The 13,871-nt window shown below is 35.0% G+C and overlaps 1 protein-coding gene across 2 annotated transcripts in view; it reads right to left on the bottom strand.

Annotated features, from left to right (window-relative positions):
- MRPS35 (mitochondrial ribosomal protein S35) overlaps positions 1-13,871 on the bottom strand; it is a 45,546-nt gene that overhangs the window by 23,185 nt on the left and 8,490 nt on the right. For both annotated transcript variants that reach the window (XM_007109048.4, XM_024129100.3), the window contains exon 5: positions 6,759-6,898. In XM_007109048.4, the coding sequence (XP_007109110.1) occupies positions 6,759-6,898 (140 nt within the window). The remainder of the gene's footprint in view (positions 1-6,758; positions 6,899-13,871) is intronic.

The raw sequence follows: 13,871 nt of genomic DNA, 5'->3' as shown, positions 1-13,871 counted from the left end.
TTTAACTTCTTTATTGGAGTATAATTGCTTTACACTGTTGTGTTAGTTTCTGCTTTATAACAAAGTGAATCAGCTATACATATACATATATCCCCGTATCTCCTCTCTCTTGCATCTCCCTCCCACCCTCCCTATTCCACCCCTCTTAAAATCCTATACAAATGTTATTTTTAATTCTGAACTACTTTTATGACTATCAAAAAAATATGATACCAACTTTCCTTCTCTGAATTTAAAAATTTGAGTATCTCTGAAAATTATTTTATATTTGATTACCTTCACAGTACTGCATTAACTCATGCTGGACTACCCATGGTTTAGTCTTACTGTTTTACCTACTTTTACCCTTGAACCACATGACACCAGTCTGGACACCACCCCTGAGCCTCAACCGTCAGCAGACAGAGTGAAAAGCGTCCAGAAGGGCCGACAGGAGTTCAGGCAGAAGGGATACAAGAGATCGAGGAAGGTAGGGCATGGTGGCATGAGACAAAAAGGAGACACGCAGGGATGGCAGCAGGATATAATAAGTGGTAACTGGTGGCAAACTGCAAATAAAGAGTGAGATTATTTTTATATGAAACAAAACAAGCAAATTTAGAACCAGTAAGGACTTTATATGTCTATTCTAGTACTGAAGACAAAGGTCCACAAAAATTAAGACCAAAAACATGAATTAGAATCTAGGCTTCCTGGGAATTCCCTGGTGGTCCAGTGGTTAGGACTCGGCACTTTCACTGCCTTGGGCCTGGGTTCAATCCCTGGTCGGGAACTAAGATCCCGCAAGCCGTGCAGCACAGCCAAAAAAAAAAAAAAAAAAATCTAGGTTTGTAACTCTGAGTTCAGAGACTATTTTTTTTGTCATAAAACAGAGCTCAACTGTCGTTTGTTGTTGTTACCATTATTATTAAAAAGAGGTAACATTTATTAGGTTCTTAAAAATGTATCAGGTATTATTATTTTATAATAGGGACACTATTAATCTGTGGAATGATATCAGCAAAGCAGAATTTTAAGTTCTTTTTCTGTTTTCCTTTTGTTGATCTATATTTTATGAAATGTATACAGTAAATCTATATAATCTTTTGTGATTTTAAAATATTTTCAATGTCTCTAAATACATAAATATATTGCTATGATATTTAAACTGTCCTATGGAATTGAAAAAACACTGGAAAGCTTCATAAATTCATTTCATAAAGATGGTACAGCCCTTATACCAAAACCCAAAGAAAGAAAATTACAAATCAATTATGGCTATATCGCTGAAAATATTTCTAAAGCTTAAAGTCTGTCTATTTGTTAGCATATAATGCAAAGATGGTTGCAGAGATTTTCAACATATTTTTGCAGCATACTTGGAATGTTCCGATTTAAAATACAGATTACATGGAGCACAAAAATTAACTTTTTGTACTGGAAGGCCCCTCAAAAAGGTGGGCAGTCATCCTCCAGGATAGGTGAATCAGAAGTACATTAGTCAGGGCTCCCTGGAGAAATGGCTGATTCTGGGAATGGTACAAGGAATATATAAAATGAGCTAGGAGCATTCTGTGGTGCCAAAAAATAAGGCAGTGTTTAAAAAAACAAATGATGGGGCATGACAAAGGAGCAGAGGGGCCAGCTGAAAGAGTGCCCAACTGCCAAAGATGAAACCATTTGAGCAACAAAATAAAGTATTATTGGACCATAATTCCAAAGGATAAAGTAAAAATCCATGAATCCACACTGATACAAGTAAGTGACTGAGTAAATAAATGAATGGAGGAGAATAGACAAATACCCCACATAGAAGAATTGCAAATAATCTATATATCTCCCTCAAGGCAGTGGAGCATAACTTCCATAAGTGTGGGCTGTGCACAGTGACTTCCTTCTAAAGAGCACACTGTGGAAAGGAAGAAAAAAAAGAGTAATTTTACAGTGGAGAAAACTGGCCAACACTACCTCAGCTAAGTGATCTAAGCTGCATCATCAGTGGTAAGTCATGTGAGGAGCCTATACCCTTGCTATGATGTGATGAGAACGGCACTTAACTTCTGAGGTTTTCCTCCCCAAAACACCTAACAATCTAACCATGAAAAAAACATCAAACAAATCGAAACTGAAGGACATTCCGCAAAATACGTAACTGGTACTTCTCGAAACTGTCAAAGTCATCGAGAACAAGGAAATTCTGAGAAACAATCACAGCCAAGAAGAGCCTAAAGAGACACGATGACTAAATGTAATGTGGTACCCTGGATGGGATTCTGAACAAAAAAAGGACATTAGGTAAAAACTAAGGAAATTTGAATAAAGTATGAACTTTAATTAATAATGTATCAATATTGATTCATTCATTAGCTATAACAAATGTACCACAGTACCATAAGACGTTAACAACAGGAGAAATTTGGTGTGAATATGGCAAACTCTGTACTATCCTTGAAGCTTTTCTGTAAATCTGAAACTATTTTAAAAGTAAAAGTTTAATTTAAAAAAAGGTTCATCGGGTAAAACTGCCCATACCTGCTGTGTGAAAAAAGACACGTGATGTGCATCAAGACTCCGTTAACAAAGGTTTCCAATACTAACTTAGGAGTTAGTTACTAGGGCACATGTGCAATGGCATGCGGCATGTTCCTGGTAAGTTAGAGGAGGGATTTGATATTCCTCCAAAGCAACATGAGATTAGGACAAATAATCCTAAATAAAACATTATCACAGCAAATCAGTCAGTGGTAAAGTAAAAGAATAATGTACCATAAACTGATCAGGACTCAGAAATGGTTCAGTAATTGAAAATCAATTAATATCATTCATTACTTTAAAAATTCAAAGGAGATCATTTCAAAAATGCTAGTAAACTAGGAACAGGATACATCGTTAACACAGTAGGGATTATTATCTCTAAACAGAAATCCAATCTCAGAGGCTAAATACTAGAGGCATACCCATTAAAGTAGAGAACAGCACAAGGGACTACATAAACATTTTAGAAACTCTGTCTAACGCAAAAGACAAAAAGAAAAAACAAGCTATAGATATTTAAAAAGGAGAACTAAAACTACCATTAATTATCATTTATTTCTTGAGAAATAACCCAAAGAATCAACCGACAAGTCCTAGCACCCCAATTTTGGTCTCCAAACACAAAGTTCACTAAAAGGTATCAGAGCTCCTGGAGAAATAGCTAATTCCAGGTCTGGGATAAGGAATATTCTATATAGTAAGCCTGGTCCATCTTGTGCCAGAAGGCAAGGAAATTTTCCAATGCGAATGGGCTTGTAATAAAAGGACATAGGAATCAGTTTAGAAGAGATCCTAGTGGCCAAAGTTAGGACATACTTTGAACATCAAAAAGAATATGATTTTACTTGATCAAAATTTGCTGAATATACTCATCTACACATTACCTGTTCAAGGGAAAAGCAAAAAATGACAACCCATAACCTCACAATGGAAAGATCGGGTTGTCAGCCTCTTAACCAAGTGATCAATCTCAGCATACTAAGAATGAGGCAACCAGACTTTACGTGCCCTCTCATGTAATGCAATATAAAATACATAGCAACATCTATCAAGTATTCTTGTCAAAATAGTTTACTGTAATTTAATCAGTCCCTTAAATCTAACTTCCACTTTATAGGAAATAAAGGAGATAGAGACATAAGGTAAATGACACCTGGATGCATGGAGACAAACTCAGAAGGCAGGAAGCGCTGCAAGGATAAAATTTCTGTCTCTTTACCATGTCTGTGTCATGATGGGGATCGCAGCTTGGGGGAGCGGGAAGAGGAGGGGTGAGGTCCTTTGCTGTTCTAGATTTTAAAAGACCTAAGCGACATTATAAGCAAATGTAACAGTGCTTGACTGGATCCTGGTTTAAACAAAAAAGCTATTTAAACATTTTGGTGAGACAACTGGGGAAATCTGAGCATGGAGTACACATTTTAGATGATATTAAAAAATTACTGAAAATTTTATTAGCTGTATTAATTATATTGGAATTATACAGGAAAATTTTATTAATTTTTAGAGATAACACACTAACATATTTTAGTATGAAAAGTCAGATATTAGTAATTTTAAAGTAAACACTTAAACCAAAAACACACAAATAGGGCTTCCCTGGTGGCGCAGTGGTTGAGAATCCACCTGCCGATGCAGGGGACACGGGTTCGTGCCCCTGTCCGGGAAGATCCCACATGCCGCAGAGCGGCTGGGCCCGTGAGCCATGGTCACTGAGCCTGTGCTCCGCAACGGGAGAGGCCACAACAGTGAGAGGCCTGCGTACCACAAAACAAAAAAAAAAACAAAAAAAAAACCACACAGGAGTGTGTATGTGTATAAGTGTATCAAGCACTCAGTATTTTAAACTCGTCAAAATATTAATTACTATTGATACAACAATGTGCCATGTGTATGGGTATTTATTATACTACTCTCTCTATACATTTGGAATTTTTGATAAGAAAGGTTAAAAAACAGAATTTGGTAAAGTAGCCAAGTAAAATATTAAAAAATAACTATACCATTTTTGACAAGGGTGTCAAAACAATTCAATGGGGGGAAAATAGTCTTTTCAACAAATAGTGCTGAGACAGATGAATATCCACATGCAAAATAAAGTTGGTTCCCTACCTTACACCATATATAAAAATTAACTGAAAATGAATCACAGACCTAAATGTAAGAGACAAAACTCTCAGAAGAAAACATAGGAATAAATCTTCATGACATTGAATTAGACAATGGTTTCTTACATATGGCACAAAAAACACAAGAAACAAAGAAAAAAATGCATAAATCGGACTTCATCAAAATTAAAATTTTTGTGCTTAAAAGAACACCATCAAGAAAGTGAGATGACAATGCATGGAATGGGAGAAAATATTTGCAAGTCATATATCTGATAAGCAACTGGTATGAAGAATAAATAAAAAACACAACTGAAAAAAAAGTCAAATTACTCAAAAGACAGGCAAAGAATTTAAAGACATTTCCCCAAAGAAGATATACAAATGGTCAATAAGCACATGAAAAATTGCTCAACATCATTAGTCATTAGGGAAATGTAAACCAAAACCACAATGAGATACTTCACACCCATTAGAATGGTGAAAACTATAAAGACCGACAACAATCATTAGGGAGGATGTGGAGAAATTGAAACCCTCAAACACCGCTTATGAAATAGTGCAGTCACTTTGTAAAACAGCTTGGTAGTTCCTCAAAAGGTTACACATGGAGTTACCATACGACCCAACAATTCCACTTCTAGGTATATAGCCAACAGAACTAAAAACCTATGTCCACACAAAAACCTGTACACAAAGGTTCACAGCAGCATTATTCATAACAACCAAAAAGTGGAAACAACTCAGATGTCTACTCACTGATAAGTGGATAAATAAAACATGATATATCCATAAAATGAAACATTATTTGGCAATTAAAAAAATGAAGAACTGATACATGCTATAACAGATGAAACTCTGAAAGCATTATACTAACCAAAGTATACATATTGTATGCTTCATTTATAGGAAATATCAATAGGCAAATCCACAGAGAAAGAAAGAAAGAAAGAAAGTAGATTAGTTGTTGACAGGAGCTTGGGGATAGTGAAGAGCAGGGTAGAATGGGGACTGACTGATAATGGGTATGGGATTTCTTTTTATGGTGATGAAAATTTCTGGAGTCAGGTAGTGGTGATGGTTGCACAGCTCTGTGATATACTAAACACCACTGAGTTGTAAACTTTAAAAGGATTAATTCTACAGTATGTGAATTATATCTCAATAAAGCTGTTAGTAAAAAGAAAAAAGTATATAAGAAATCAATATACCATCAAAATGGGCAAAGGAGCAAAAAAAAAAAAACCACTTTACAAAGGAATACATTCTCACCTTCATTTGAATTCAAAGGCATACATATTTTAAATATAAGATATATATTTTACCTATCAAGCTGATAGGTAATAATAATATCTAGGGTGGTGAGAGTACAGGAAAACATGCTTTCTCACAATCTGCTGGTGTTGTATTTGTTACATTGCCTGCAGGAATTTTATAATATATAATCAAAAACCTTTCACAATATATATCAAAAATCTTCAAAAGATCTATATCCTTTGACCTAACTTCTCATTTTAGTAAGTTATCCTAGGAACATAATCAGGAATATATACAAATATTAATCTCAAGAATATTCATTATATTTTTCTAATAAAGAAAACTGTTAGAAAGCCTAAATGTCCCATGATATGGGTAATTTAAATAAATTATGGTAGATCTATGCTATAGAATTATTTGTTTGTCTCTCCCACTTCAGTCTCAGAAAAGGACTATGTCTGAATTGATCAGTGTTGCACCCCTAGCCTCAAACATTGTCCTGGCACATTAACAGACCCTCATTTACACATTATTCATTAAATAATGTTTAATAACACTATTAACATTAAACAGTGTTTAATAACATTGAAAATTTTAAATTCACATTGTTAAACAAAATTTGAGCAACTAATCAAATATAGTATCATCCCATTAATATACACAAAGGCTGACTGTATATATACTAAAATGAGCTCCTGTAGTCAACAGTGGTTATCTGAGTGGTGGATTTACAGGCAATTTTATTTTATACCTGAAAAAACTTTTATATTCTCCAAATTTCTAAGATAAATATGTATCAGTTTTATAATCATGCATACAAAATACTATTATAAAATAATATGCTCCAATAATGCTTATTTTTTAAAAATTAACTCTTACCCTTAATGTCACTACTCGTGCTTTGGGGTTTCGAATAGATGGTCCCGCTGATACATAACCAGCTGTGTCAATTTCAATTGGAAAATGCTTCCTGCATTTCTCATCACTGTCTAATGCAGCTGGCCACTCGGTGCAAAAATCTGAGAATTAAAAAAAATTTCTCATTTATAGTTTTGTTAAGTAAATTCTCCTTATAATGTATGCTACTCGACAAAATCAAATTGTTGAGGGAGATCACCTTTCAAGATACATGAAATGAAACATGAAATGAAAGAACAGATTCTCTTCTGCACTTATATATACATCATCATCCTGCATGCGTCCCTTTTCTTCCTAAGTGAATCCTAATTAGGGAATTTAATTAAGGGAATGATTAGGATAGTTCAGGTTTGGTGGGGAGCAGTTAAAAGGGAGCTATGACTTGATGGAAGTTTATTATATCTTTGCACATATCTGTTATGAGACAGTTTATTTCCTCGCCAACTAAAAGCAAGCAGTTCATAGTGCCCTGAGAATTACAGTTTTTGAAAAGGCAACAGATAATATTAATTCACACCCAAATGAAGGTTACTAAAAATCAGCTGAAGGGAAGTGAAAGAAGCTCTGAAAAAACTCTAAGAGGGAACGTCCTGGAGGTCCAGTGGTTAGGACTCAGCATTTTCCCTGATGTGGCCTAGGTTCAATCCCTGGTCAGATAACTAAGATCCAGCAAGCCTCGCGGCACAGCCAAAAGAAAAAAAAAGCTCTACTGAGATGTGGTCAACCTTCTTTCAGAAACTGAGTTCAATAGGGCCTCTAACTATAACAGGGACAAAAGCCTCGGTCACCTTTAAATAATCCTTCCAGTAATTCACGTTTCTTCGATGTGACTTCTGAGCCACTGGGGCTCAATGGAAAAAGGAACAGACTTGTCCTCACCTTCACACAAGACAGCTAGCTAGCCTAGACAGGAGTGGGTCTGGGTTTGAGACCTGGGCTACAACCGGAAGTTCCAAGCACTGAGAACACTGCTCACAGCACAGAGGTGTAAACTCAGGCCTCAAATGAAAAAAAATCTTTAAAGGAAAAGAGAGAACCCTCAGCCTCCCACAGCTATCAGTACTACTAGTACTGAGGGACTTCATAGGTGGGCAGCTGATTTTATTTTGCCCTATTCCTATCAAGTTAGCATGGTACAGGGCTCTCAGCTTGGGATGAAAATTTCTGGCACTATCAGGTTCCCCTCAATAGAAACCTCATTTCCTAGACAGCCTCATTCTAAGAAAAAGTAATTGGTTTCTTAGGTCAAACACATTAGACCCCATGGATCCGTGCTTTCTCCAATAACATTTTCCCTCAGCTAACAACTTTCTTATAATAAGCGCTATATTTAGCTCCCATTTAGGCTTTAATATCAGTCAGCAAAATGTCACTCTGGATTAGAGACTTTCCAAGATCTGGGACTAAATATACGTTAGCAAATTAAGTATAGCTCACACCATTCCCTAAAAACTGTGTTTAAGAGATCAATACTCACACACTTTCAGGGGAAAGAAATATCTTTGCCATTAAGAACATTTTGACATTTAAATAAAATGAACAGAGCAAAATTACTGAGGTTAAATTTCATTCCCATTATGAACTAATTCCAGTTTCCTGTACTATAAATGCAACACTGCCAGGCACTTTATAAGACAGACTAGTCTGGGGAATTTCATGAGTTACTGGATTTGTACCGACTTTTTTTTTTTTTTAAACTTTGGGTAAGTCATTTCAATCACCAGATGATAATTACAGCTTTTAAATTAAATTACCTGATTATATGTTCAAGAAAACACAGCCAACTGAAAAGTACATAATAGACCCCTATTAGCCTTTCATTCATCTGATAGGTAGAGCAACAGAGTAGACTTCAGAAGACCTTGGTTTTTACTTAACTTCTGCCACGATTATTAAAGTTTTGGTAAATTACCTAACTCTCCTGTGCTTCAAATTTTCCATTTGCAAGTTAGATACAAAATCTGAACTGACCTACTTGAAAGAAAACTGAGAAGAAGTATTTGAAAAGCCTTTGAGTTATTTGGAAGATAAAATCTAAATCTAGAAGCTGGCAAAAGTGTAAAGGCAAAATTAAGGAAAGATTAAAACATTCACTTAAATACTGTAAAATATAATGCTACTCTTCTAAATATGCTGTATGAAAGCGTTTCATTTGAAAATTATTAAGTATTTTAGAACTACCTCATTACAATGACCAGTTTCTAAATTATAAATGCACATTTTAAAATATTGTTTAAAAAGGAAAAAAACTGAATTTATCACAGGGTAATGCATTTGTTAACTGGCTTTACAAAGGATCAAAAAATGATATATGATTTGTGTCATATGGGGCACAAATGTGCAACGGTGATCTGTGTCAGTCTAATATCAGGCTAGTATCAACGAATATAGAAATATACAAACGGACAGAAATGCATCCTAATGTCCCCAAACAAAAGACCACATAAATGAATGAAAATAGCAGGAGATTTTTCTTCCCTCATTTCAAGAGTAAGGTTATTATTCCTCCTTTTTAGCCCTCTTTTTAAAACCTCTCTATTTTCTCTTCTTCCTCATAATTTTCAATGGAAGGCCCTCCCAGAAGCTCAAATTTCATCATAATCATGTTCACTAACTTATTTCTCCTTTTAGCATCATCAGGCTACCTGTGAAGTTTCTAGGTTTCATTTTCTTTCCTGAAAAGACTTAACAAGTATATTGAGCATGTATATATCACCTTTAAATCAGCATAAATTTAAGACTTCAAAGGTACTAACTCTTGCATTAAACTACATAATCAATAAGTAATAGCTACAAACCTAAAACAACTCAAATTTGCTTACCTATATATAGTCCAATACAGCTAGAACAAAAATTGAATTGGAATATTGTATATGTTATGAACCATGAACAAAAAGTGCTCTTTGCCTTTACCTCCATGTATGTGGGAAGAAGAAAGATGGTAGTACAGGTGAGTAAAATCTCTATTTACAACTAGCAATCAACAGATATTGTTGAAATTTAACAAGTCTAGAAATGGAGGTATAATCATATTCAGGTGATTAGTTCCATTTTATATATATATCAAACTATACATGTAATTTACATGTATATATACTACGTATACAGTATATATAATATATATTCTTTATTTATGTGTTTAAAGAATATATGAAATTATACACACACACACACACACACACACACACACACACAAATAATAAGACCTAAATAATGACTAAAAGAGAACATGTCTGGAATGAGGGGCCAGGGAGGGAAAGGAGAAGCAAGAGACTATTACTTTTCATCATCAGCTCTTGTACTATTTAATTTTACCATAGGTATATATCACTTCTAATTCCTTTAAAATTTTGAAAAATTTCTTCAAGATAACCCTTTTCTGTAAAGTATCCCATTACTGGCCCCACTGACTATTCAGCTACTCAGCATCCTCCTACACTATCTTCAGTTTGGACCATATTGATTTGCATCTGTTGTTAACACTCTACAATATTTTCTTCAGCCTTTTTATGTATAAGCTTTCTATAATTCAACAATAAGTCCCTAACCTACCTGAGCAAGGATTATGGTTTCTGATCCCCAGAACTTATTCAGCAGATAACTGCAAGTTTGTACTCTTTGAAGATCTCCCTTTTCCCTCCACTCCTCAGTCCCTGGTAACCACCACCCTACCCTGTTTCTATGACCTCAGAGTTTTCAGATTTCAAATATGTGGTAATTATATAGTATTTGTCATGCTGTCTGACATATTCCACTTAGCATAATGCCCTCAAGGGTCCCTCCACATTGTCACAAATGGCAGGATGTCCTTCTTTCTCGTGACTAAATAATATTCCACTGTTCGTGCATGCATGTGTGTGTGTGAGTGTGCGTGTGTGTGTATACACCACATCTTTTTTATCCATTCATCCATCCACCGATGAACACTTAGGTTGTTTCCATATCTTGACTGTTGTGAATAATGCTGCAGTGAACATGGGAATTGAGATATCTCTTCAATATTGTCTTCATTTCCTTTGAATACATGCCAAGAAGTGGGATTGCTGGATCATACAGCAGCTCTATTTTTAATTTTTTGAGGACCCTTCATACTGTTCTCCACAGTGGCTGCATCAATTTGCATTCCTACCAACAGTGCACGAGGGTTCCCTTTTCTCCACGTCCCCATCAACACTTGTTATCTCATCTTCCTGATGACAGTCATTTTAACAGGTACTGTGCTTTTGATTTTTTTTTTTTTATTTTGGTTTCCCTGATGATTAGTGAAGTTGAGAATCTTTTCATGTACTCACTGGCCATCTGTATGTCTTCTTTAGAAAAATGTCTATTTGATTCTTCTGCCCATTTTAAAATCAGATTGTTTTTTTTACTATTGAGTTATATGAGTTCTTTATGTATTTTGGATATTAACCCTTATCAGATATATGATTTGCAAATATATTCTGCTATTCCATAGATGGCCTTTTCATTTCACTGATGGTTTCCTTTGCTGTGCAGAAGGTTTTTAGTTTGAGGTAGTCCCACTTGCTACCTATTTTTGCTTTTGTTGCCTTTGCTTTAGGTGTCAAATTCCAAAAAATCACTGCCGAGACAAATGTCAAGGAGCTTACACCCAATGCTTTCCTCTAGGAGTTTTACGGTTTCAGGTCTTATGTTCAAGTTTTTAATTCATGTCAAGTTGATTTTTGTGTATAGTGTTAAAAATGTGGTCCAGTTTCATTCTTCTACATGTGTCCGTCCAGTTTTCCCAACATTTATTGAAGAAACTATCCTTTCCTGCTTAAATATTTTTGGCTCTTTTGTCATAAATTAATTAACCAAATATACATGAGTTTATTTTGGAGCTCTCTGTTCTGTTCCATTGATCTATGCATCTGTCTTCATGACAATAACATACTGTTTTGATTACTACTATTGCTTTGTAATATAGTTTGAAATCAGGATGTGTGATGCCTCCAGCTTTGTTCTTCTTTCTCAATATTGCTTTGGCTATTTGAGGTCTTTTGTGGTTCTGTACAAATTTAAGGAGTTTGTTCCACTTCTGTGAAAAACACCATTAGAATTTTGACAGGGATTACATTGAATCTGTAGATTGCTTTGGGTTTTATGGACATTTTAACAATATAAATTCTTCCAATGCATACCTTATACTTATTTGTGTCTTCTTCAATTTCTTTCATCAATATTTTACAGTTTTCAGTGTATAGATCTTTCACCCCTGGTTAAAAGTATTCTCTTATTTTATTTTGTGTTCATGTATTTTGTTTTTATTTTATTTCTTCCAGTTTTACTGAGATATAATCAGCATGCAGCACTGTATAAGTTTAAGGTCTACAGCATAATGATCTGACTTGCATACATCATGAAATGATCATCACAAGAAAGTCAGTGAATATCCATCATCTCATACAGATACAAAATTAAATAAATAGAAAAAAAAATTTGTTTTCCTTGTTATAAGTACTCTTAGGATTTATTCTCTTAACAACTTTCATAAGAACATATAGCAGTGTTAATTTTATTTATTATGTTGTACCTCATATCCCTAGTATTTAGTTACCTTATAACTGGAAGTCTGTACCTTTTGACTGCCTTCATTCAATTCCCCCTCCCCTGACCCAGTATTTTATTCTTTTTGATGCTATTGTAAATAAAAGTATTTCCTTAATTTCTCTTTTAAGAAAAAGAGAAATTTAATTTACAAATGTAAAATTAAATTACATTTAAATTTTAAAAATTAAATTAAATTACAAATTAAATCTCTTTCTGAACTCCCATGTTCACTGCAGAAAATGCAACTGATTTTTGATACCGACTTTGAATCCTGCAACTTTACTAAATTCGTTTATTAATTTTAATAGTTTTTTGGGAACCATTCAGATTTTCTATGGATAAGATAATGTCCTCAGCAAGTAAAGACAATTTTACTTCTTCCTTTCCAGCGTGAATGCCTTTTATTTCTTTTTCTTGCCTAACTGCTCTGGCTAGAACTTCCAGTACTATGTTGAATAAAAGTGGTGACAGTGGGCATCCCTGTCTTGTCCTGATCTTAGAGGAAAAGCCTTTAGCTTTTCATGGTTGTAATATGATATTAGCTGTGGACTTGTTATATGTGGCCTTTATTATGTTGAAGTTTGTTCACTCTATACCCACTGTGTTGAGAGTTTTCTCATGAAAGGATGCTAAATTCTATCAAATGCTTTTTCTGCATCTACTGAGATGATCATATGATTTTCATCCTTCATTTTGTTAATGTGGTGTATCACGCTGATTTACTTGCAAGTGTAGAACCACCTTGCATCCCTGGAATAAATCCTTCTTGATCATGGTGTATGATCCTTTCAATGTACTGTTGAATTTGGTTTGCTAGTATTTTGTTGAGGATTTTTGATCTATGCTCATCAGGGATATTGGTCTGTAATTTGTCCTTATCTGGTTTTGGTATCAGGGTAATGCTAGATTTCTAAAATGAGTGTGGGTGTTCCCTCCTCTTCTACTGTTTAAAAAGAGTTTGAGAATGATTGGTAATTCTTTAAATGTTTAGTACAATTCACCAGTGAACTAAGAGTTTGGGATTAATATATACGCACGAATATATATAAAATAGATAACCAACAAGGACCTACTGCATAGCACAGGGTCCTATACTCAATATTTTGTAATAACCTATAAGGGAAAAGAATATGAAAAAGAATATGTATATATTTATATATAAATGTATAACTGAATCACTTCGCTATACACCTGAAACTAACAAAACACTGTAAATCAACTATGATTCAATTAAAAAAAAAAAAAAAAAAAAGAATTCACCAGTGAAGCCATCTGGTCCTGAACTTTTCTTGGTGGGAGGTTTTTTTTTTTGTTTGGTTGGTTTTTTTTGGTGGTATGCGGGCCTCCCTGTGTTGTGGCCTCTCCCGTTGCGGAGCACAGGATCCGGACGCGCAGGCCCAGTGGCCATGGCTCACGGGCCCAGCCGCTCCGCGGCATGTGGGATCCTCCCAGACCAGGGCGCGAACCCGGTTCCCCTGCATCGGCAGGCGACGCGCAACCACTGCACCACCAGGGAAGCCC

This window comes from Physeter macrocephalus, chromosome 6 (genome assembly GCF_002837175.3).
Source record: "Physeter macrocephalus isolate SW-GA chromosome 6, ASM283717v5, whole genome shotgun sequence".
NCBI lineage: Eukaryota > Metazoa > Chordata > Mammalia > Artiodactyla > Physeteridae > Physeter > Physeter macrocephalus.
The sequence above is the reverse complement of the archived record's forward strand: the minus strand, read 5'-3'. Positions and strand labels throughout refer to the sequence as shown.